This window comes from Aquarana catesbeiana, linkage group LG12, assembly GCF_042186555.1.
Source record: "Aquarana catesbeiana isolate 2022-GZ linkage group LG12, ASM4218655v1, whole genome shotgun sequence".
In the NCBI taxonomy this organism is placed as follows: Eukaryota; Metazoa; Chordata; class Amphibia; order Anura; family Ranidae; genus Aquarana; species Aquarana catesbeiana.
In genome coordinates this window covers 117507678-117533064 of record NC_133335.1, presented here as the reverse complement: position 1 = coordinate 117533064, position 25387 = coordinate 117507678, and the positions used below count along the sequence as shown (strand labels likewise).

The 25387-nt window shown below is 46.6% G+C and overlaps 1 protein-coding gene across 5 annotated transcripts in view; it reads right to left on the bottom strand.

Annotated features, from left to right (window-relative positions):
* PSMC3IP (PSMC3 interacting protein) overlaps positions 1-25387 on the bottom strand; it is a 560448-nt gene that overhangs the window by 398611 nt on the left and 136450 nt on the right. For all 5 annotated transcript variants that reach the window (XM_073608293.1, XM_073608292.1, XM_073608291.1 and 2 more), the window contains exon 2: positions 16752-16852. In XM_073608293.1, the coding sequence (XP_073464394.1) occupies positions 16752-16852 (101 nt within the window). The remainder of the gene's footprint in view (positions 1-16751; positions 16853-25387) is intronic.

The following is a 25387-nucleotide window of genomic DNA, read 5'->3' as shown; positions in this document are numbered from 1 at the left end:
GCCATCCTCTGTATAGTTGCAAACCAGGGCCTCTTGGACCAAAAAGGAGCCACTAGGATCATACTTGTGGTCTCGTGTTGTAGTTTCTTTAAAACCAAAGGGATCATTTGAAAGGGGGGAAAGGCGTAGCACAAGTGGAAGTTCCATTGTTGTGCCAGAGCATCCAATCCTCTCGCCTGATCTTGCCTGTTTAGTGAATAATAGGCCTTCACCTTTGAATTCTTGTGGGATGCGAACAGGTCTATCTGAGGAGCTCCCCATTTCTCTGTTAATTTTTGGAATACCTCCTTGTTTAGACTCCACTCTGCCTCTAATATCCTTTCTCTGCTTAGAAGGTTGACTATTAGGTTCAGCTCTCCCTTTAAGTGTACAGCTGTTAGGGACTTTAAGTTGTTTTCTGCCCAGGATAGCATCTGAAGGGACAAGGCTAGCAAGACTTTGCTTCTCGTACCTCCTTGTCTTGTAACATATGCCACTGCTGTGGCATTGTCCGATAGTACTTGAACATGGTGACCCTGGACTATTTTTTCGAAAGCCCATAGTCCTAGGAGAATAGCCCTTAGTTCCCTCCAATTGGAGGATCTCCTGGCTTCCCTGTTCGTCCAATTCCCCTGAGCCATCTGTCCTTCCAGGTGGGCGCCCCAACCCCAGTAACTCGCATCCGTTGTTATCCGGCTACCTAAAAGCGTCATTTCCGCCCACGCGTGCGCAGTGGACACAAGCCGGAAGTGCGGGTGGATATGCGTTCCACCCCGCTACCTCCGACCACTTCAGCCCATACTCGCTGTAAGCGAGAATGTATGGGTGCGCACGCATGTCCTCTGCGCAGGCTCGCAGATGTGAAAGGATGTGTGAGGCTGGTCTTCATCTGGGTTGACTCAGCATAATGTCATACATTGCTGATGCTAGAAAAGGGAGATGCTAGAAAAGGGAGGGAGGAGGGGAGGGTCAGAGGGGGGGAAGGACTCATGCTGATGCCGGGAATGATTCAAAGGACACAGGCAACATAGCCATAACACACAGAGGAGATCTGCTTACCGAGCAATCGCCAGAGAGTCCCTTATTAAGAATATACAATAGAATAAAATTGTATTGTTACATTTTTATATTAATAGACTAATCATTGTAGTCAGTGTGAAAACAGTTATTATTAGCAGATATGAAATGTATCCGCAACAATATATTGAAAAAACCTACATAAAAATATAGTTAATATTAATATGTTATAAAAACAAATATAAAATAAATTAAATAAGATAAAATGAAAGTCGCATACGCATCTGTATACTGCATTGCAACACATAATAAATCGCAAGCATTAGTCCTTCCCCCCTCTGACCCTCCCCTCCTCCCTCCCTTTTCTAGCATCAGCAATGTATGACATTATGCTGAGTCAACCCAGATGAAGACCAGCCTCACACATCCTTTCACATCTGCGAGCCTGCTCAGAGGACATGCGTGCGCACCCATACATTCTCGCTTACAGCGAGTATGGGCTGAAGTGGTCGGAGGTAGCGGGGTGGAACGCATATCCACCCGCACTTCCGGCTTGTGTCCACTGCGCACGCGCGGGCGGAAATGACGCTTTTGGGTAGCCGGATATCGTCGGTGGAGCGCATTTGTATCCGAACTTCCGGGTTCTCAAGGCAGCGTGCGTCCCACCGTCATCTGGAGCCCTCTAAAGCCATCCGAAGGTCCTCTGTAGCCCCCTCCGGTATGTACAGCCGATAATAATAATATTTTTCTTACTTGCAGAGGTGGCACAGGTGGCACTGCCACCTCTGCCTGTCCACACCTATACTTACATCTACATTTGCGATGTGACTGTGTTATAGCCCTGGACAGTCCCAAATCAGCCCGTAGGTATAGTCCCTTCTTGTGCAATATGACTGATTGATCTGCAGAGGTGGCACAGAGGAGATGATATGGTTACTTTCGCCTGTTTACATTCATATTTACATTCATACTTGCCAGGTGGCCAGATTATAGCCCCAGATGGCCTGTATTAGCCCGCAGGTAAAGTCCCTTATTGTGCACTACGATTGGGTACACCTATTATACCAATAACTAAGATTGATTAATATGCACGCTTTTTCTTGGATGTGAGAGTACCATGGTGTTACCATGAAGACATGGTGACACCAGAGAGGGTCCTTTCAGCTGGGAGGGTTTTGTTTTTGGGAAGTGGGAGTGGCCATGGTGGGCTAGTGCTGGTGATCATTGGGAGGCTTGGTTACATGTATGCACACATATATAGAGGAGCTCTTACCTGTGAGCAGCTACCACCCGCTTAGGCTCTGAGGAAAGGGGCTCGCCCCCGAAAACGCGTTAGCCGTTGCCGCATCCACTTGATGTCCGGTCCCACTTCATCCTGGTGTTTGCTACTGCATACCTGCAGTCCATGTCCATGCCTGTATTTTAAGCTCTTTTGTGAGTATATTACTTGTTATTTTACTTTTTAATAAACGCTACCAGTGGTAATGCGCTAGGTCGGTGCGCCCTCTCTTTTTGTTTTCTCCTCTATGCTGTCAGGAATCACAATGGCGTTTGGTGCCTGTATTTGAAATCTCCCGGTCCGCTCACCGCTGCGAGGGCCGGAAATGACGTCAGCCGGAAGAGGCCGCCCTCTCCTCCTGCGTTCCAGCGGCCGGAACCGGAAGCCGCGTTGCTAGAGGTCCCGCCCCCGGCCGTAGTGACGCGCTCACCACCGGAACCCGGAAGGCTGAGGCTTTGGGGATGAAAAGGAGATGCCGCTCCTCCATTGCCTAGCCGCTGGTCTAAAGGAGCGGGGACCCCCAGCAGCCTGACCCTCGCCAGGTATGAAGAGGGGAGGACGCCGGAGCAACCCCCGCACGTAAAGGAGGAAGCTGGGCTGGCCTGTCAGAAAAGACACAGCATACTGGTATGCCCCCTACTCTCTCCACCTGGAGAAAGCGCAGCACACCCCTGGCTCCCTGCAGCGCTTCCACCATGGCGGAGGAAACACTACAACTGAGGCCAGGGTGGAAGCGTCCGGTCTTTAAAGAAAAAACTGACTGCAGTGTTTCCTGGGAAAAGTGGGTGAAGCTGCGCTCTCGACAGGTCCAGGTGCTGTCCTGAAAGACTAGGGGAGAAAGGCTGCCTACTGGGTTTAGTGGAGAGAGTGGGGAACCTAGAAAACTGACAGGTAGCAGTTACGAGATGTTTATTCCAAGCAAGGAACTTGATTGCCCAGAGATGGCAGTCGGCGCTACCCCCGTCCAGTGAAGAATGGCTAAACACTATGAATGCAGTAATTCTTAAAGAAAAAGCGATATATATAAAAGCAAAGCACGTTATGGAAATATGAATTGATTTGGAAACCCTGGTGTGACGCAAGAGGGATTGATATGTAACCCTTACTTACCGGGTAAAACACTGATGTAACGGGAAGTGACTCAAAAGAAATGGCCCAAGCGAGCCTGAGAGATGTTTTGTTGGATGGAAAGAGTGGACAGGGTGAGTTGGGTGGGTGTGCTGGACGGGTGAGAAGCTAGACCCAAACAGTATCCCAGACAGTCTCCCCTTAGGCTGTCAGACCCCCCCCACCAAGGTACCATTTAAAATGTGTTTAACACATAATGACTCTTTTACAGGGGTGGATTGAACAGGGGCGGGGGGGCGGGACTTGGGAGGTATGTCTGATTTTTAATATTGTTTGTAAAATCTAAGAAAACATTGAATAAAGAAATAAAGTTTATAAAACAGATGGGCATCACTGGTGGGGTACTGATGGGCATTGCCGATGGGTCTGCACTGATAATCAGCTCAGACCGAGACGACCCCCCCCCCCCACCAGGAGAGCCGCTGATCGGCTCTCCTCTACCCGCGCCTTGTCAGCGCAAATGGAGGAAAGCCAATAAACGGCACTTCCTGGTTACCCACTTAGTAACCATAAAGTGCTGTTTATTGGCTTTCCTCCATTTGTGCTGACAAGGCAAATGGAGGAAAACACATGATCAGCTTGGACAGCTGATCACATGGTAAAGAACCTACATCATAGGCTCTTTACCTAGATCGGAGATGCGGTGTGTCCGATCCACACACACCACTGATCACCGTGCATGAGCAGCTTATCCTGTTGGACGTCATAGGACGCCAAGTCAGGATAACAGAACCACCCTGCGGCCGTCATTCTACAGGCGGGAAGTGGTTAAAGTTGTTGTAACCCTAAAAAAATATACCTGGTTGATCCTGCCTGTTCCTGTGTCCCCCTTAGTGTGCTGGCCATGGGAATCATGGCTACTGAGCTATGATACTGTGGTCAGTTCACGTGCCTCAGTCATCCCACTGCTCTCTCTCTCTCTGTCCCTGTCTCTCTCCCTGTCAGCTCTGGAGTCTGTGTGTGAGCCCTTTTCTGTAACAGAAGGGATTCCAGGATTCGTGAGTAGGGACTTTAAAACCACTTTAAAGCCAAACGCATGGGGGCATGACTGAGATGTGAGAGGAGGACAACGACGTGTCCAGCGTGAGCTCCCGCCATCAGTATAATCAATCCGCTTGAATCCTGGCAATCCACGGGCCATCCTGCTCAGCAAGCACCTTTCTGCCATCTGGGGGGCTGTCCCATTCCTCTCCATAACTGGAAAATGCAAATCTGCTAAGGCAGCCGTTCCAAGCACTTGGGCTCCACCGCCAAACAATTGTACGGCGGCCATCTTGCCTGTCACTGTCCTGCCTCTAGCCTCTGTACCGCCGCAGATGGATTCCTTATTGGCGGTTCTTGTGGCATCGGATCCAGAGGGATCCTCTGCAGTACCCCGGGCTGAACCAGAGCTGAAGGGAGAGCAGTCCACCGCAATGATCCTGGCAGCCATTGCGGACAGCGAATCATCTGTGGAGGGGAAGATAGACACACTGACGATCGAATGTGGGCTGATAAGGCAAGACACGGACAAATTCAGGGGCCGCCTTACTGAAGCCGAGCAACGAATCTCAGCGGTGGAGGATACTACTGCCTCCACTGCACAAACTGTGGTGGAAAAATGTGGGGTTATACCGCGCTAGAGATATATATATATATATATATATATATATATATATATATATATATATATATATATATATATATATATATATATATATATATATCTGCAACAAAAACTATCAAATATCTCTATAGTGCAAAAAAAATGTGTACAAATAAGTTGCGCTTATATCGTAAGTAATCCCGTGTAAACCAATAGAAAAAAAAAAAAAAAACCACAAAATCTGAATAAACAGTGAATAAAAATCTGTGTGAAAGTCTGTATGAAAAACTCTTCAAAAAATTAATAACAATAACAATTGAGTTTGTGAATAAACTAAAAAAACAATAATCCCAAAAAAAGATGATAAAGTCCAGAATCCTTTCACCTTCACCAACAAAGAAAAAAGGGTGGGAGAAGACAAGGAGAAGGGGAAGAAGATCCTCAAGTCAAATTACAGAAAACCCCACTCTGGGGACCCTTACCTTAACCTAAAGGTCTTTACGCAAGCAGATTTAGCCCTCTGCGGGGTCTAAAAACAAACCTCAGTCTTCCTAGGGCACTCTGAATCGCAGCAAGAAGTCCTCCTCCACAGGATCCTGATTAAGAATGAAGAGTCCGGACTGTGGAGTGCACTGTACAGACCGCCGCTGTTCCGGGCTGTCCAGTCACTGCACGTGTTTTTTTCATTGGTTTAAACGGGATTACACACAAACTGTGGTGGAACTGCAGCAACAGGTCAAGATCCTTATGGCCAGTTCGGAGGGCACTGAGAGCCGTCTCCGGCGCAACAATGTCTGGGTAGTTGGGCTTCCGGAAGGTGAGGAGGGCCCCAACCCTGTGGTGTTTGCTAAAGTCTTTTTTCAAACAGCTCCTGGGCCTGCAACACTTGTCACCAGTGTATATTGTGAGCATGCACACAGGTTGCCCACTGGTTGGAGGCCTGCTGGTGCGTGGCCACGTGCTTTTCTAGTCCGTCTGCTTAACTTCAGGGACAGGAACTTGATCCTAACAGAGGCCCGCAAACACCCTGAGCTGATGTATGAGAATGCTGTCATACACCTGTATACTGATTTCTCTGCAGATCTACAGAAAAAACAGGGCTCCTTTAAGGATGTCCGCAGACGCCTGAGGGAGAAGGGCCTGGTGCACAACATGCTGTATCCTACCTGCTTGAAGGTATCCACCATGGCTCTGAAAAATGTTTCGATTCCCCTGAGGATGCAGTCGACTGGCTGGATTCCATTGCCTAGCCTTGCGGTTACGTCGCCTGTTCTGCAAGTTTGGTGCCTGAGGGTTGGGGCGCATTACTACCTACCTTCCTGTTGTAATGGTGCTTGGAGTTGTGGTTCCTGCTGCTGCGGTTTTCCATTAGAGCCCTGTTGTACTACAACTGCCTTCCTGAATGAGTGAATTGTGCTGAACAATTCGAGATCTATTTGTTCACTGCGGGAATCTCAGGTACTGTCCTGGATGTTTTGAACTACCTATACATCTACACGACTCTCTTGAGTGGATGAACTCTCGGAACAATCCACTAATGTCCACAGTGGTTTTTGGGACTAATGTTTCTCCGGCGTTTTTTCCCCTTTTTGGTTCTGTTCGCCTGGAGCAAACATGGAGTTGGGTTCTTCAACTGTTAATTTTTCTGACTATTTTTCCCCTTTTTTTCTTTTTCAAACTTTTTTGGGGGGGAATTTTTTTCCTTCCCATTTGTGTTTTGCCTTCAGAACTTAAACAAATGGGGGGCCTTTTATTTGTCTAGTACAGTTTACGATGTGTAAATGCTGCTATGTGATGCTCTGTGGCTCTCTGTGTCCTGGCTCTCCCCCCTCAGGCCTCCCCTCTATATTGGATGTCTCCTGTCCCAGTGATATACATGACCCTACTTAATGAGTGATCTCAAACTCCTTTCATGGAATGTCCATGGATTAAACTCCAAATACAAACGCTCGTTAGTCCTTTAATGCCTCAAATCGCAGAATCCCCATATTGTCCTCTTACAAGGGACCCATCTTACGGGCAACAAAATTTTGTCCGTAAACAGGAAATGGATACAGAGAGCTATACATTCCACTCATTCCTCATATGCCAGGGGAGTACCTATCTTAAGAATTTGTCATGTTCTATTGAGCATGTGGTAACTGATCCCCATGGGAGATATATAGTAGTGGTCCTTACAATTGAATCCCAGCTACCTGCAATAGTGAACATATATGTTCCACCCACTTTCAAGCGTGAAGTGCTATGCCAGAACTTGGAAAAAGTTGCCACTTTTGGCCCACTGAAGTTGCTTGTGGCTGGTGATTTTAATAACATCCTGGATTATGCTCTGAACACTTAACCCGACCCGGACATTGGGCAGACTCGGCGGCTCTGGAGGAGGGGTCGCGGTGGAAACATCCTGGTGAGAGAGGTTACTCCTACCTTTCCCACATCAGTACCTCCTCCTCCCACATAGATTTGGCTTTTGCCAACCCAGCTCTATTGCCCCAGATTACAGAGGTCTGTTACCTGGCTGGGGGGGCTGTCAGATCATACCCCCCTGCAAGTACTGATGAGTCTTGCCGGGGGCAGCCGCCATGGGACTTGGAGGTTGCATCTGGGTTGGGTGACGGAGTCCTTGGTGGAGGCACTGGTCTCACCACATTTAAAAGGAATACTGGGATCCCAACGAGGGCTCGGCAGGCAGACCTGTAGTATGGGATGTGTTTAAGGCATCCATTCGAGGGATATATGTATCAGCCATCAAAGCAGCCAGAGCTGAGTAAAATTCAGAATCCGAGGTGCTTCAGGCTCATGAATTACAATGTGCAAAGACCCATGCGGAGGCTCCCTCCCCCTCCTCCTTAACGGAGCTACAAATGGCCAGCCTTCTTGGTTAATTTCCAAAACCTTACCCAATGTAACTTTAAACACAGAGCTGAAGAATTGTTTGAGAAGGGGGACAAGAACAGGAAACTGTTGGCCTATGTGACTGCAGATGTTTGGGTGCACACAGCGATCCCCTGCATCTATTCACCAGAAGGTACCCTTGTGAGGGACAGGGAGAGTATCATACAAGTTTTTGTTTTCCATTATTCAGAATTGTACTCTGCTATCCCAACATATGACCACCAGGTTCTGATTAACCTGCTGGATCCCCTTCAGATACCAGTGTTACCAGATTAGGTGGCGGCCTGCCTTGAGGCACCTTTCACTGACAAAAAATTGGTGACTGCTATTGCCTCCTTTCCTAATGGCAAGTCACCGGCCCCTGACAGGATCCCCGCAGAATGGTACAAACAATATCCAGACATTCTATCTCCCAGACGTCTACAACTGTATGGGGATTGTTTTGAAACAGGGATCTTACCGACTTTCTTTTATGAGGCCCATGTGGTATTACTCCCCAAACCTGACAACCTGCTCTTCTTACAGGCCCATAGCATTGTTATTTATGGATCTAAAAATACATACCAAAATGATTGCCAATAGGTTAATGAAAATTCTGCACCACTTAGTTATCACCTGACCAGACTGGGTTTATGCCGAAAAAGGCTACGGATATAAATCTCCAGAGGGTGTATACACATAGTTGGATACAGGAACATCATCTAGGGGTGCTCTGGTGTTCTTTGACCTGGAAAAGGCCTCTGATTGCATTGATTGGTGATTCATGACTAATGGATTGCAACGCATGGGATTTGGTTCTACTTTCCTTAAATGGATACCACTGTTGTATGACCATAAGGTGGCAGCCCTCCGTTTTAATGGAGGGGTGTTGGGAACCTTTCCAGTGTGCAGGGGCACCAGACAGGGGTGCCCCCTTTCACCAGGACTATTTGCATTGGTTATGGAACCCCTGGCAATCGCATTGTGCTCCTCCCCCTATACCAGGGGGATTGGCGTGGGCACACTGACCGAGACTACAGCCCTTTATGCAGATGACCTTGTTTTATTCATCAGGGATACTGGACCCTCTTTGCAAGCTGCGCTGTCACTTCTAGGTAAATTTACAGTCTCTGGTCTCAAGGTTAACTGGACTAAGTCCAAAATAATTCCCCCGCATTCTCATTCCGCACCTGGACAGGTTGAGCCCAATAACCCCCTGCAATGGGCAATGCAAATTAAAAACCTAGGACTCCAGATCTCAAACTCAGTGACTGACTTCATTACACTTAATGTTTCCCCTCTGCTTGTCATCCTAAGAAACTCCACACCTGGAAAAATCTCCCCTTGTCCCTCCATTGGGAAGATTAAGGAAAATTCTTATCCATACTTACTGTAATTTTCCTTTCCTGGATCCCCCCATGTCAGCCTACTATGGGTCAGCTCCGCCCCCTCTGACCCCTCCAGGACCACATCTTTTTTAGCCCATAAAGGGTGGTTGTCTGCCCACACCAGTGTTCATAAAAAAAAGCCCCGCCTCGCGACAGATAAACTGGGTGGGAATCCCCGGCTGGCATGGGGAGGATCCAGGAAAGGAAAATTACGGTAAGTATGGATAACAATTTTCCTTATTCCTGGACCTCCCCATGTCAGCTTACTATGGGATGTACCAAGCAATATTAAGAAGGGAAGACAAAAAATAAACTAAACCCTCAATTCAATGCTACTCAAATTTTTAATGGGCAACAGCCGCCGTAATAACCGTAGAGCCAAATGTTTCCTCAGCCATATTAAGCCTGTAATGCCTAATAAAAAGGTTTTGGGCGCGCTCCAGCTTGCTGCTCTGCAAACTACCTCAGCTGCGACCTTTGCGTATGCTGCCCAGGATGCTGCCATACCTCTCGTCGAATGTGCTTTGATCTCTGAAGGAGGACGAAGGCCCAGTATTTTGTATGCAATATGTATGGTCTTGAAAAACCAGGAAGACAACTCTGGATGTTCCTGGCATACCCTTTTTAGGCCCCATTGGGAACACCTACAGCTGATCTTGTTTTCAAAAGCTTTTAGTCCATTTCAGGTAGGTTGAAACCGCAGAGACCAGGTCTAACCTACTCTACTCATCAGCTGTATCCTCCGGAAAGGCTGGGAGAATGACCTCCCAGTTCATATGAAATTACGTGGCCACCTTAGGTAGAAAGCTCGGTATCGGCCTAAGGACTATGTTGTCTGGGAGCACCAAACAATATGGTTCTTTAGATGAGAAGGCACACAACTCTGAGACTCTTCTGGCCGAGGCAACGGCTAGTAAAAAACAAAAAACAAAAAAACTGTTAAGAAATAATGAACAAGAGAAAGCTTGATCAAACAGAGGAACCAGCAATGTTCCCAAGACTAGTGTTAAGCCCTCTTTTGGAAAAAACGATTTCAATGGAGGTCTGATTTCTATGGCTGCCCCTAAAAATCAGATCACCAACGGATGTAGAGCATATCTTGTACATGACATAGCCGACAAGGCGGGGATTTGACCCTTCAGGGAATTATAAGCTAACCCTTAGACACCACTCTGCAGAAACTCCAAAATGTTAGAAACTGAAGGAGATCCAAGGTCCCAACCCCTTTCTGTAGTATTCCAGATCCGGTGATAGGTTACATTTGTGGACCTCTTATGAGCCTGTAATAATGTCTCCACTACACCGCCCGAGAGACCCAAGCCAGTTAAGGCCCCTCTCACTTTCAAGTCATTAACTTCCTCCTCCTGCGGTTCGGGTGTCAGGCCCCACTCTGCAGAAGGAGATTTTGACAAGGAGGCAGTGGGATTGGTGAGCCCAACATTATCCTCCAAGCTAGAGGGAACCATGGCTCCCTGAGCCAGTAAGGTAGGACTACTATTGCGGTTACCCTTTCTCGCTGAATCTTCAGCAGGATTTTGAGAGCCAATGGAAGCGGCGGGAACACATACACCAAGGGGAAGTTCCAAGATCTGGACAGAGCACCCTGACCCAACGCCTGTGGATGCCAGGTCCGGGAGAAGAAGCAAGGCAGTTGACAATTCTCCTCCAATGCCATAAGATCTATCAAAGGCGTCCCTCAGACCCTGAGGCTCTTGCATAGGCACTTGGGGTTGAGGCCCCATTTGTTGTGATCTCCAAAGCCTCGACTCAAGCGATCTGCTAAAACATCCCCAGGCCCTGGGAGATAAGATGCTGTAAGAGAGCCGAGCAGAGAGCCGAGATTCTTCTCTGCCCAAAGGAAGATTGACATGCCACCTAAAGAAGAGGGCGACTTCTTGTGCCCCCTTGATGAGACACATAAGCCACCGTAGTTCTTTTAGTCCAAAAGGATCTTGACAGCTCGACCTCGCAACATAGGTTGGAACGCGTCTGACAGCAGCCAATCCCAGGAAATTTGAACTCTTTGCCCCACAAAGGTTCCCTTGGCCTTGAACCTGCTGTCCCAGGCAGTGCACCCCGCAGCCTGCCAGACTAGCATTGGTCGTCACCACTACTGGTTCTGAGGCCTTCAACGGAACTCCGCAGGAAAGATTGCGAGCTACTGACCACCAAACCAGGGTCCAGATTATCGAATTGGCGGATAGATTTTCTGGAACAAGGAGTAACGATCCCACTGAAGAAGAAAGTTGCATTGAAACCTCTTTCTGCGCCACCTGACCCATGGGACTACTGGAACTGTGGCTGATAGAACCCCCAGATACTGCATGCCTTCCTTCACCATCATAGAAGCCCTTGCCATCACTGCTTTTGTCTGAGACTGGATCTCCTGGACCTTCCTCTGAGGAAGAGAAACACGACCCCAATCCGTGTCGAATTGTACTCCTAAATACTCCAACATATGGGTCAGATGCATCTGGCTCTTCCGAAAGTTGATCAACCAATCAAAATGAGCTAGTGTTTTGCAGGTGAAATTCACAAGAACTAGAAAGAGCTCATTTGATGGACCCAGAAGTAGCATGCCGTCTAGAGAGATAGAATATTTGCACTCCCTTGACCCTGAGAGTCGCAACGACAGCAGACAGTAGCTTCAAAAACGTTCTCGCAGTCGTGCAGAGACCGAATGGGAGACATTAAAAATGAAAATGAGAGCCTTCTACGGAAGGCCTGAGAAAGCGATGGTGAGATGCGTCTATGGAAACATGAAGATACGCATCCGCCAGATCGATGGAAACCATCCAGTCTCCTGACTCCACAACCGAAATGATTGTTTCCAATGACTCCATTTTGAATGGTGGAACCTTCATGTAAGAATTCAGGATTTTGAGGTCAAAAACTGGTCCGAAACCCCCTGAGGGGGAACATACTCTCTGACCCAATTCGTGCATTGGAACCGGAAGGATGGCCCTTGCTGCCAACAGCTCCCCTATATATCCTTGCAAACATTGCCTCCTTTCCAAATCCGTAGGAAGTCCAGTTTCTATGAACAAGGTCTGAGGGGGCCTTGTTCTGAACTCGAGACGATAACGTGATCGAATGACGGCTACAATCCAGGCATCATGTAATTTGTCCACCCAAACCCCCCCGAATTGGGCTAGTCTTGCTCCTACTTGAGAGGGTTAAGCGGAGACACCTTCAGAAGGACTTATTTGAAGCCTTAGGAGCTTTGTTGGCCCTGGGCTTGGAAGGTTGAACCGGCTCCCTTCCACTGTCTGAAAAACTATCTGTAAGCACTGGCCTCTCTGAATCCTTCTTTGGATCTCTTGTTAAACCGAAAGGGCTGCTGTCGTCTTTTTCTCTTCTGTGGGATTAGGCCAGATCTGCCACCGGAAACCCGCTGAATTGCTGATTAAGTCTTCCCAAAGGAGTAGCTTCTTGTCGAATGGAACCGAACACAGACTGTGCTTAGAAGCCTTATCAGCCGACCAATGCTTCAACCATAAGGCTCTGCGGGCTGTGACGGAATGAGTCATTAGCTTTGCTGTCATCTTGACCTGGTCGACAGACACTTCAGCCACAACTCTACAGCAGCCTTGAAAACTGCAAAGGAGAAGAACTGCCACTTCCCAGACTTTCATCCGAACATCCATTCACCAGCTCCGCTACCCACACTCTAAGGCTGGATTCACACCCATGCACTCCCAGCGCTCCCTGCATTCCGCAGACCCGCACCACAGAACGTGCTCCATAGGAGACCATGGTAAATGGATGGTAGTGTAAATCCGCAAAATGTAAAAAGCACCAAAAACGCACAGGTGCGAACCCAGCCCAAGTGCTGCTGTCACAGAAGTGAGTGCTACCACAGGTCTGCAGGCTGCTCTGGCCAAACTATACAACCTTTTTAGGTCTGTGTTTATTCTGCGATCCTTAGGATCTCTAAGAGACCGATTCCTCCAGAGGAATCGTAATGTGGCGGGCGAATCTATGTAATGAAGCATCCACCTTAGGGGTAGTGTCCCAAGGGGTACAGCTTCGATACTCCATTATGCACATTGAGCTTCTTCTCAAGCCCGTCCACTCATCGTCAATTACTTTTTTAATTTCAGAAATGAATGGGAAGGAAGGTAACAATTTCTTTAAATACGGGTAGTATCTTTGCTGTCTCTTTGGAGGCGACGATTCTTCCTGCCACTTCATCGCATCCTTAACAGCCTCCACCAAGGGGGGAACCCGTGCAAAAATCAAACGTATGCGATTCTGAGACCATCTCAGCCTCAGATGGATCTGAATCGCTATTGACTTCAGAGTTAAAACGCACTGAAAACACATAATCTGAATCTGCACATGCTGAAGATACAGCAGGATGAGCAGGATTCCTTGAAACACTCTTTAACCCTTCCTTGACTGCGTGCTTAATGTAGAATTTAACCTGGCGTGCTTTCGCAGCATTGTCCTGAGCCGCCTCCTTGAAGCAAGATGCACAAACCGTTTTCCTCTGAGGACCTCAGTTGAGCAGGCCCAACCGCATCTTTCTTCTGCCTGGGCTGGCAATGAAGACCTATCCAAAGAAGAGGATCTTCTTCTTTGTCTGTGCCCGGATTTGCTTTTTCTAGAGGCTGTCTGATGTCTTGACCTCTCTTGGCTCAGGTCAGAGCGACTAAAGTGAGGTAAGAGCGAGGGAGATCTGGAATGTTGTGACAACAGGCATCTATCCAGCTGCATGTGACTCTGCGATTTGTCATGTCTAGTCCCTTTTTTACTCTTTTGAGGCTGGAATGCTGATTTGGAACCTCTTTGTGGGCGTTTATCCCGCACTGGGCCCTTCGCTCTGTAAAACACAGAGGATGTGCTCCCTTTTAAAAAAATAAAAAATAAATAAAAACAATTAAAATAAACTTCTCCCTCCGAATAGAGGCAGGCAAAATTCCCCAGACCTATAAAGGCACAGGATAATAAAAACACTGACAGACAAGTAACACAGCAGAAAGTAATGAGAGACCTGGAAGGAAGCTTACCAGAGCAGAGCAGATTGATCAGCTGGAGGCTGAGATTAGCCTAGAGGACAGAGCCTGCTGCAAATCAGCAGTGAGCGTTCTGGTGTTTGCTAGGCAACCCAAAGAGGAAGCTACCTCTGACCTCACCTGCTCAACTCTGAGCTTCCTGAAAGAAATACATGTGGAGGCAGTGAACTACAAGTCCCAGCGAGCCAAACCACTGCTTGAACACACAAAAACATGGAAGGAGTGCGTGCCTAACGAAGGTATATACAGTCATTTATACTGCCAGTGACCTTTGCCAGTAATACACAGTCATTTATACTGTACCATACAATCCCAGCACCACGGGAACCCACCTCCTCAGAAGATTTACAGCCTATATGGGGGGGTCTTCTGAACCGGGAGAGGCTGAACCCGAACAGGATGGATGGTGGATGGAGAAAATAAATAAAAAAAAAAAAAAAAAAAAAACTTTAAAAGGCGTCCGGAGCGAGGATCAAAAAAGAACACTGGTGTGGGCAGACAGCTGCTCTTTATGGGCTAAAAAAGAGGTGGTCCTGGAGGGGTCAGAGGAGGCGGAGCTGACCCATAGTAGGCTGACATGGGGGGGTCCAAGAAAAACCTGATTAAAGTGAAGATCCTACCCTTACTACTGTACACCTTCAGGAACTCTCCAGTGTGGATTCCAAAGTCAATTTTTAAATCAATAGATAAATCCCCTATACTAGACTAGCCATACTACAACAGCCATGAGGGGGGAAGGGGGCCTTGCGGTACCCAACTTTCACAAATATTTCCAAGCTGGCCAGTTAAACGTAGCTCACCGCTGACTGACCGCTCCTCTGGATGATACCTCGGTGTCTCTGGAGGCTGCTTGTGTGGGTTCATATGAGGCGCTTTCTCACCTTGTTTACAGGGGTCTGAGAGCTCCCTATCCACTGACAGCTTCCATGCGCTCAGTGATAAGGGCATGGACCATAACTCAGGGACTGAAGCAGTCTAGCCCAAGCAGGTTTTCCCCCAGTATCCATCTGTGGAGAAATCCTAATTTACCACACTTTTTTGATTACCTGGACCCCATGGTCTGGACTAAATATGGAATTTTTACATCACATAGAATTAAAACGGTACCCTAATGACATTTAATGCATTGAAACTCCATTACGATTTACCTAACTCACATTTTTTAATTTATTTTTTTATTTTATTTTAGGTACATGCTGCATTCTTTTTGTTCGCAATTTGGCAGAGAGCCTCTTGACCTTAAGCCCAGTGACTTAGAACTACTGACACGCAGCAACTCTTTACCTAAACCAGTTTCTAGCCTATACAAAGACCTCTTTCAGGAAACGGCCAAATTGCTAGAACCCTGCACACGGGCTTGGAAAGCTGTAGCCCCGGGCTTGGCTAGGGATGACTGGGACGACATGTGGGGAACTGCATTTCAGTACCTAGTTTCTACTAGAGACAGACTGATCCACTATAAAATTCCTACATAGAATTTATCTCACCCCAGATAGACTAGCTAAGATGTCTGAAAACCAACAATCTTTATGTTGGAGGTGCTCAGCACCCCTAGCAAATTTCATGCATATATTTTGGGATTGTCCTCAGGTTAAACCCTACTGGCAAGCTGTTGCATGCTGTACCAGGTCAGTCACTTCCATCTCGATTCCCATGTCGATTGAGGTGTGTATTGCATCTGGTGAAAACTCTGGCCACTACCAGGGCAATACGGACTCTTCTTACCCTATTATTGTACTATGCAAAAAAGCGGCATATCCTAACGTGGAAGTGCTCTTTGACTCCAACTTTGGAGTCCTGGAAGGCATTAGTCAATAAGGCAGTTCCCTTTTATAAAGCTACCTAACTGAGCAGAGGGGCATTGAATAAATTTGACAAGGTTTGGGGGAGGGGGGGGTTGGTTTCTATGGACACGGCATCAGGATTAAATTTAAGGAAGGTTATAGCTACTGATCCTTGATATAGAATGTAAGAAGGAGGTGAATGTAAAGGGGTATTGATGATTACAGATTTACTAACAATTCATGTACTGATCATTTTGGAGTGGGGAATAGTTCTCTCCTCATTGGATCTTCATTTCTCCGGATGTGGGGGGGAACTGCAGTACTGGAATTATCCGGCAGGGCTGCGCAGGGTGTCAGAGCTATACCAATGTTTCACTATGTGCCAACCTCTGGCTTGAGGTTCAAGCAATGAATTTATCTGTCTAGGCAAAGTTCTGTTGTTCTGGGGGGGGGGGGGGGGGGGTCATAGTTTGTTTTGTCCTCCTTTTGTTGTTTTGTTTTATGTACACCGGTAATTTTGATGTGTAGCCGGTGGTTGATTTCCACAATCTGTGGATTGTGTTGTCTGTATGTTATAAAATTAAATAAAGACAAATGTGCAAAAAAAAAAAAAAGCCACCCGCATCACTCCCACATGAAAGCACATTGCCTGCTCTACAACTTTAAACACACTCCTGGCTGCTATAGCATACGTTTACTCACAGTTTTGCCCAGGCCATGCTCTCTCTGCAGGTTACTGAAAACATCCTGAGTGCTGTGTGGTCTATTCTGACCATTGAGGTATTTCAGAATTATACCAATGGCTGCCAAAACAAGAAAAACATACAAAAATGAGGATGTATGTAAATGAACTAAACTAGTAGTCATTACAATATTTTACTATTAGAGGGTTTAAAACCAACAAAAAGACAAGAGATCTGTGTAGCCGGCATGGTAAAACAAAACAGATACTGCCTACTAACCTCAGACTTCATTGTTAGAACTCTTGGCTGGAGAGCTTAGTAATCAAGTTCCCCATATTGGCAGCACAATTCTGGACTCTATACTCTTCCCACCCCCCTAATAAATCCAGTTTCTGATCCTCCTGTGTATTTTTCACCTTTCTCTTTAACCACCTCAATACAGTGCACTTACACCCCCTTCCTGCCCAGACCAATTTTCAGCTTTCAGCGCTCTCACACTTTGAATGACAATTACTCAGTCATGCAACACTGTACCCATATGGAATTTGCGTCCTTTTTTCACACAAATGGAGCTTTTTTTGGTGGTATTTAATCACTAGTGTTTTTTTTTTTTTTTTTTTTGTGCTATAAATAAAAAAAGTTCCTAAATTTTGTGAAAAAATGCCTTTTTCTTTGTTTCTGTCATAAAATTTTGCAAATTAGTCATTTTTCTTCATAAATTTTAGCCAAAATTTATACTGCTACATATCTTCGGTAAAAAAATCCAAATAAGTGTAAATTATTTGGTCTTTCTGAAATTTAGTCTACAAACTGTGGCGCCAATCACTGAAAATTGATCACATCTGATCACACCTGATGTACTGAAGGCCTATCTCATTTTTTTGAGATACTAACAAGTCAGGAAAGTACAAATACCCCCCAAATGACCCCTTTTTAGAAAGTAGACATTCCAAGGTATTAAGTAAGTAGCATGGTGAGTTTTTTTAAGTTGTAATTTTTTTTTTTTTTTTTTAACAAAATTGTCATATTAACAGGTTATTTCTCGCACAGAGCAAATGCATACAACAAATTACACCCCAAAATACATTCTGTTCTATGATGTATAATGAGTCTTTTGAACAGTTCATTTTTATTCCAGAAGTTTTTGGAAAATGTGAGGAAAAAAATGAAAACGCAATTTTTTTTTTTTTTTTTTACACAAAGTTTTCCAATTATCAGATATTTCCAACACATAGCATGTGCATAGCAGAGAGGACACTCCAAAATACATTCTGCTACTCCTCCCGAGTATGGCGATACCACATGTGTGAGACTTTTACACAGCCTGGCCACATACAAAGGCCCCACATTGAAGTAGCATCTTCAGGCGTTCTACAAGCATAAATGACACATCTCATTTCTCAACCACCTATTACACTTTTGAAGGCCCTGGAATGGATTTGCCTCCAAAATGACCCCATTTTGGAAAGCAAACACCCCAATGTATAATGTATGAGGCATAATGAGTCTTTTGAACAGTTCATTTTTATTCCAGAAGTTTTTGGAAAATGTGGGAAAAAAATTAAAACGCATTTTTTTTTTTTTTTTTTTTACACAAAGTTGTTCATTTATCTGATATTTCCAACACATAGCATGTGCATAGCAAAGAGAACACTCCAAAATACATTATGCTACTCCTCCTGAGTATGGCAATACCAATGTGTGAGACTTTTACACAGCCTGGCCACATACAAAGGTCCAACATTGAAGTAGCATCATCAGGCATTCTAGGAGCATAAATGACATATAATTTCCAGGCAACCTCTCATTTTTGAAGGCCCTTCATATTTCTAACACATAGCATGTACATAGCAAGAATTACAATCCAAAATAAATTCTATTGCAGAAAGGGTAAAAAAAAAAAAAAAAAAAAAAAAAAAAAAAAGCATTACCTGTGCTTTTAGTAGTAGTATCCACAGAGGAGAGCACTGGTCCAGGCAGCAGGCAGGGATGTGCTTAGCGACAGCAATAGTAATTATCCAGTCAGCAGGCAGGAATATTGTCAGCACAGCACAGTCCATAGAAATTGTCCAGGCAGAGACAGCCAGCACAGCCATAATATTGGTCCTGGTACTGTTAAACTGCAGACACTCATTGTACAGCTCTCCAGCCCTTCATAAAACATACTGCCTCTTGCTACAGCTAATTATTTGCATAGTCCAGTTAGCGGTGTGGTCCGTTCATGCGGCAGGCAGAGGCATGATGGCAGTAAGTCAGCAGCAGGCTGAGGGCCGCAATCAGGTAAGACCTGTGCACAGGGGCAGAGGCTTCGACCCACCCAAATCTCTATGAAGCCTCTGGACTCCAGACCCTAATCCGGAAATTCCGAAACCCGGAGAAAGCAAAAAAAAATGGTTTTCTCCATCCGGAAAAACAATTCTGGAGCCCCTCACATATGTGAGACCCCTGTGTACTACAGTAGCAGGGCAACAGATCAGTCCAAGCGGGCAAAACAAAGTCCAGAAAACAGGCCAGGGTCAGTTCACGTGCAAGCAGTCCAAGCGGCAGGCAGTAGCATAATTGATAAAACAAGCCAGGGTCAGTTCACATGGAAGCAGTCCAAACAGTAGGCAGAGGCATATAGTCCCAAAACAGGCCAGGGTCAGTTCACATAGAAGCAGTCCAAACAGTAGGCAGAGGCATAGTCACAAAACAGGCCAGGGTCGGTTCACGTCGAAGGCAGTGGCATGGTTATTTGGGGAAGCATGGAAAATGGTCAGCACAGATGATGAAAATGGGGAAATGGTTAATAATATGGGCTAATATTTTAGGGATGTATGGTAAAGTTGGAAGCATTTACCAATGCAAAGGCCAGGTTGGGAGAGACACTGGGGACAATGGTAGCTGGTATCTTTTCGAAATCCTCTTTTGGTGCACACGCGACATTTTTTTGCCGTCTTCAGCCTGCTTCAGATGGTGGAATGTTGAAGGGGAAGTGGCGCTCATGAAGTCGGCAAACAGCCTCAGAGCGAAGGTCTTCTGGTGATAGAGGGACATAACTTCTTCTATGAATTGTAGGAAGGGGGCAGGGCTTTCTGATTTGGTGTAGACTACATAGGAATTATAAACGGCCAAATGGATGAGATAAATTGCTACCTTCTTGTACCAGAATCGGGACCTCCTTAACAACAAATAGGGCTGAATCATTTGATCATTGAAATCCACCCCTCCCCCCCCCACGTAGAGATTATAATCTTGGACACATACTGGCTTTTCAATGGGACCTCTTCTTCTTTGAACCTCAACTGTAGTGTCGTCATGGATGGTGGACATCATGTGCACGTCCCTTTTATCTTTCCACCTCAAGGCCAGCACTTCGTTGCATCTCAATGCTGCTCTTTCCCCCCTTCGCAGCTTTTTGTTTGCTAGAGATTGTGGGAAGCCCTTCCTATTTTTTCTGCAGGTTCCGCAGACCAGGGTTTTTGCAATGTATAGGTGTTTGAAAAGGGGCAGGCCAATGTAGAAATTGTCAAGGTATATGTGATATCCTTTGTTCAGAAGTGGGTATGCCAAGTCCCATACAATCTTTCCAGTTGTGCTCATCTAGGCGGGGCACTCAGCGGGCTGGAGCTGGGAATCTTTTCCTTCATATCTGCGGAACGCATACAAATATCCCGTGGCTCTCACAGAGCTTGTATAATTTTACTCCGTATCTGGCCCTTTTGCTAGGAATATATTGCTTTATTCCTAGCCTGCCTGAAAAGGGTACCAGGGACTCATCGACACATTCTGATCGGGGAAAGAGAGTTCTGCAAATTGTTGGGAAAAGAAATTTATCAGTGGGCGAAGTTTATATAATTTGTCGTAATTTGGATGATTGCGGGGAGGGCACTGGGTGTTGTCGCTAAAATGAAGAAAGCGCATTATCATTTCGTATCGGGACCTGGCCATTACGGCAGAATAAATGGGCATGTTGTGGATGGGGTTGGTGGACCAATAGGCATGTCCTTCATTTTTTTTTGTAAGCCCCATAAACAATTTGAACTCCTCCAAATTCAGATCTCTCCACTCAAACGGACGGGCATAGGATGATTGAGGGTTGTTGGCAATATACTGCTGGGCAAATAAATTTGTCTGGTCCACAATGAATTGCAGCAAAGTGTCGGGCAAAAACAGATTAAAAAAATGAATCGCTGTGAAAATTTTGGGTGTTGGCCTGCTCACCTGGCTGTGCTGTGAATGGGGGAATAATTGGTGATCCTGAGTCAGATGGCAGCCATGTTGGGTTGGCAAGATAATCCTGGTTTCCAGAGTGCCGTGCCCTTTTAGGAGGGACCCAATCATTTGTCGATTCACTATTGGGTTCAGATGCCGAATTTGATTTGGAATCAGAATTGGAATCTGAATTGGAATCTGATGAGAACTCCCCGTTGCCCTCATCAGTCATGGAGAGGATCTGGAACGCCTCCTCACTGGTGTATAATCTTTTGGACATGACTCTGATGGCTGTGTGACAGGTGGCAGGTGACAGTCACTGATGGGCTGTGAGATGGGTGGCAGGTGGCGTTCACTGATAGGTGATGACGGTGTGACAGGCGATAGTCACTGATGGGCGACAGGCCATGGACGGTGACGGGTGATGATCACTGACGGGTGATGGTCACAGATGGGTGACAGGCCACGGTCACTGATGGGTGACGGGTAATGGCTGACGTCACTGATGGGTGACGGGTAATGGCTGACGTCACTGATGGGTGATGGGTAATGGCTGACAGGTGACGGCTGACGGTCACTGATGGGTGACGGCTGACAGGTGCACCGCTGACAGTCACTGATGGCAGTCTTATGCGACAGGTGCACTTTATGGGGTGACTGTTGGGTGACAGATGACAATGGGGGGGTGATGGGACAAGTGTTGTGCTTGTGCAGTACAATACAGACACAGATCGGTAACTCACTGCTCCTGGCTCTTCTCTCCTCACACTGGAAATGGTGTGTGTGGAGAGAAGAGCTGGTAACAGCTCGGAATCACAGTTGCAATCTGAATTAGAATCTGATGAGAACTCCCCGTTGCTCTCATCAGTCATGGAGAGGATCTGGAACACCTCCTCACTGGTGTATAATCTTTTAGACATGACTCTGATGGCTGTGTGACAGGTGAAAGGTGACGGTCACTGATGGGCTGTGAGATGGGTGGCAGGTGACGTTCACTGATAGGTGATGACGGTGTGACAGGCGATAGTCACTGATGGGCGACAGGCCATGGACGGTGACGGGTGATGGTCACAGTCACTGATGGGTGACGGGTAATGGCTGATGTCACTGATGTGACAGGTAATGTCTGACGTCAACTGATGGGTAATGGCTGACGTCAACTGAAGGGGGAATGGTAATGGCTGATGTCAACTGATGGGTGACGGGTAATGGCTGACGGGTGACGGCCACTGATGGGTGATGGGTAATGGCTAACGTCACTGATGGGTGACGGCTGATGGTCACTGATGGGTGACGGGTAATGGCTGACGTCACTGATGGGTGACGGGTAATGGCTGACGTCACTGATGGGTGACAAGTGATAGCTGACAGGTGACGGCTAACTGTCACTGATGGGTGATGGCTGCCAGGTGCACCGCTGACAGTCACTGATGGCAGTCTTATGCGACAGGTGCACTTTATGGGGTGACTGTTGGGTGACAGATGACAATGGGGGGAGCGATGGGACAAGTGTTGTGCTTGTGCAGTACAATACAGACACAGATCGGTAACTCACTGCTCCTGGCTCTTCTCTCCTCACACTGTAAATGGTGTGTGTGGAGAAAAGAGCTGGTAACAGCTAGTTACCGCTCTGTGTTTACATTTAGTGATCAGCTGTGAAAGGATCACAGCCAATCACGTGGTAAATAGCCGCCGGCCAATGGCTGTTTACCATAGTCGGTGATGAGCAGTGTTCCCGGGAACACGCTGCCACCGGCGTGATCGCGCGCATGCACTGTGCACAATGGGGGCGGTACCAGCTGTCATCGGCCGTGACTTCATCGCGGCCGATCACGTGGTAAACAGCCATGCCCAATGGCTGTTTACCCCCCTCGGTGGCGAGCGGTGTCTCCGTGACATGCCGCCACCGAGGGTACAGGGATGTGCACGCATGATTGCCCGCATTCCCTGTTTAAAGGGCAGGGCGTCATATGACGCCCTCCCAGAACGAGAGCCGCGCCGCCTGGCCGTCATATGACGGACGGCGGGCGGCAAGCAGTTAATATTGACCGCATGGCTCCAGATAGATCACAATATAGCTTTATATGCACCATAAAATCCTTTTCTCCGAGTTCACTAATGAACACAGCTTCTCTTCATTCTTGACCACAGGGTTATAGCACCCAACTACACTAGGCAGGAAAAAAAACAGCATCACCTATAGGCAGTCATAACTTCTATAAACCCTCTATGCTATAAGCAAGCCAGTAAGTCACAAAGCAGGAAAAAAATTAAAAATAAAATCGCTCTATCTACTCTTCCCACCAGTAAGATTCTTGATGCTGTCATCCAGTTCACCCTGGAGGGGCAAGTCTGCTAGGGCCTTTTTTGATGTCTGGTCCGCAGCCCATTACTTGAGCTAGAGGACTCTACGAAGCACCACCACCAAGACTGAGAGCTTGGAAAGTAAGGGGGCTGCATCACACACGTATGCGAGGCCCTGGAACAACTGATCCGCCAATTCCACGTAAACCAGTGACATCTGCTTTTTATCCAAACCTTGGCCCATTCCATGAAAGGGTGAAAAACAAACGAAGAGCTGAACTAGTAATAGCAAACATGCGGGCGATCCCTTCAACTTAAAGGGGTTGTAATGGCAGAAGGTTTTTTGTCTGAATGGACACAGGGAGCTGTGGCTCCGATTGCTTGTTGTGGGGCCAGTGAACAGGAGGGAGGGGCCAGGATCAGAGAAGAGGGACCCAAGAGAAGAGAAGGATCCGGGCTGCTCTGTGCAAATCCACTGCAACAGAGCAGGCAAGTATAACATGTTTGTTATTTTTATAGGAAAAAAAAACAAGGCTTTACAATCTCTTTAAAAGGAAGGGGACTCCTCCACAGGTATCATGGTTGCCTTATTTAACCTGGAGATGTGAGGGTCTGCGACAGGAGGGAAAGTCGCCTTCTTTAGTAGTAATCATAGGGGCAACGCAATGAGAATTTTTTCGGAATCACAAAAGGGTACTTCGGGCATTCACAAACCTTGGCAACAAAAGGTATCAAATAAGGAAGACTAAGGAAAAACCTTAGCCAAGTGAATTGGCTTGTGCGTACCAAAGGGAACAGCCACTTCTTCGGCAGCCCCACAGGTATCAAGTTTTAACGTTTCCCACACAGAAGAGATCAGCAGTGTCATCGGCGCTTTTTCCTGTGTGGTTACAGAGGCTGAAGACTCATCCTAGTCATCAGAGATAGCATCAGGGCACTTAGGAAAACCTGGCCCCACAGCTGCAGCAGAGCCTGACTCGGGCTCAAAAAAATCTGAGCAGGACGGGAAGGGTGGAGGTTGCCTTTACCAGCCTTACACCTGAAGTCCACCTCCACCAAGGAGACAAATGCTTCAAGGACCACCGACAAGGCATTCAGCGGGTCCTAAAAGGGGGGAGCGTGAGACTCCATAGCGATGACTACCCAGGAGGAAGGAGGAGTCATCAACGCAAGAAGTGCCCCGAGGAGGGAAAGCACCCAAAAAAGCCATAGATAGAGCCAGCAGCAGAGTAGCTACACCTCCAAGAGGAGGCGACGGACCTAGGTTCTTACTGCCCATAGGTGGTCCTGTTTTTTTTCTGCCTGGTGTCCTACTCATGTAGGTAGCACTATAACCCTGTGGTCAAGACTTAAAAGAAGCTGTGTCTGTCAATGAACGCAAGAGAAAAAATACAACTGTTAGGTGACCTGAATGATGAAGATATCTGGCTAATAATAATAAACATGCTTAGCTGCTGGGAGGCAGGGCCTGCAGATAGCGAGCAATAAATGATCCCCCCCCCCCCCCAAATACCTTGCTGTAATATATATAAAAAATATTATACATACATAATTTTTTTTTTTTATATATACAAAATTTAGGGATAGGAAGAAAACAATACAGTCCAGATATAGAGAACACATCACATGTTGGGATGCAACCCAGGTGGTAAACATAGGTAGGATAAAGGCTCAATTTCCAGATTTGGAGTCTTACGTTGGTACATCCCTGTGTCAATTACACTCATATAGGAAAAGAACCAAATCATCGGGAAGAAAACAATATAAAAACAACCAAACACAGAGAGAGAAAGAAAAAAAAGAAAAAACTCTTTATAACAGCGTTATGTTGATGTAAAAGGCCAGGAAACAAATGATTCCAAATGTCACAGCTACTGTAGTCATATACTGACATGGCCTATGAGTGTCTCTGGTAATCATATAGGAGTTGCACAAGTCCCTTGGGGAAGCAGTGGGTAATAATAATGTAGCGGGGCGTAGGTTAAAGTGTACCACCGTATGAAGTCCAATCGGACCATTTGTTATGAAAAGCATACAAGGTGTCCAGTATAGTGTGATGGATCCTTTCCATTAGTTTAATGGTTTACATTCTTTGGAGCACCTTGGCCCAAAGTACTGTCGGCCGGGGAGCGCCAATTCAAGGCTATGGCCCACAGG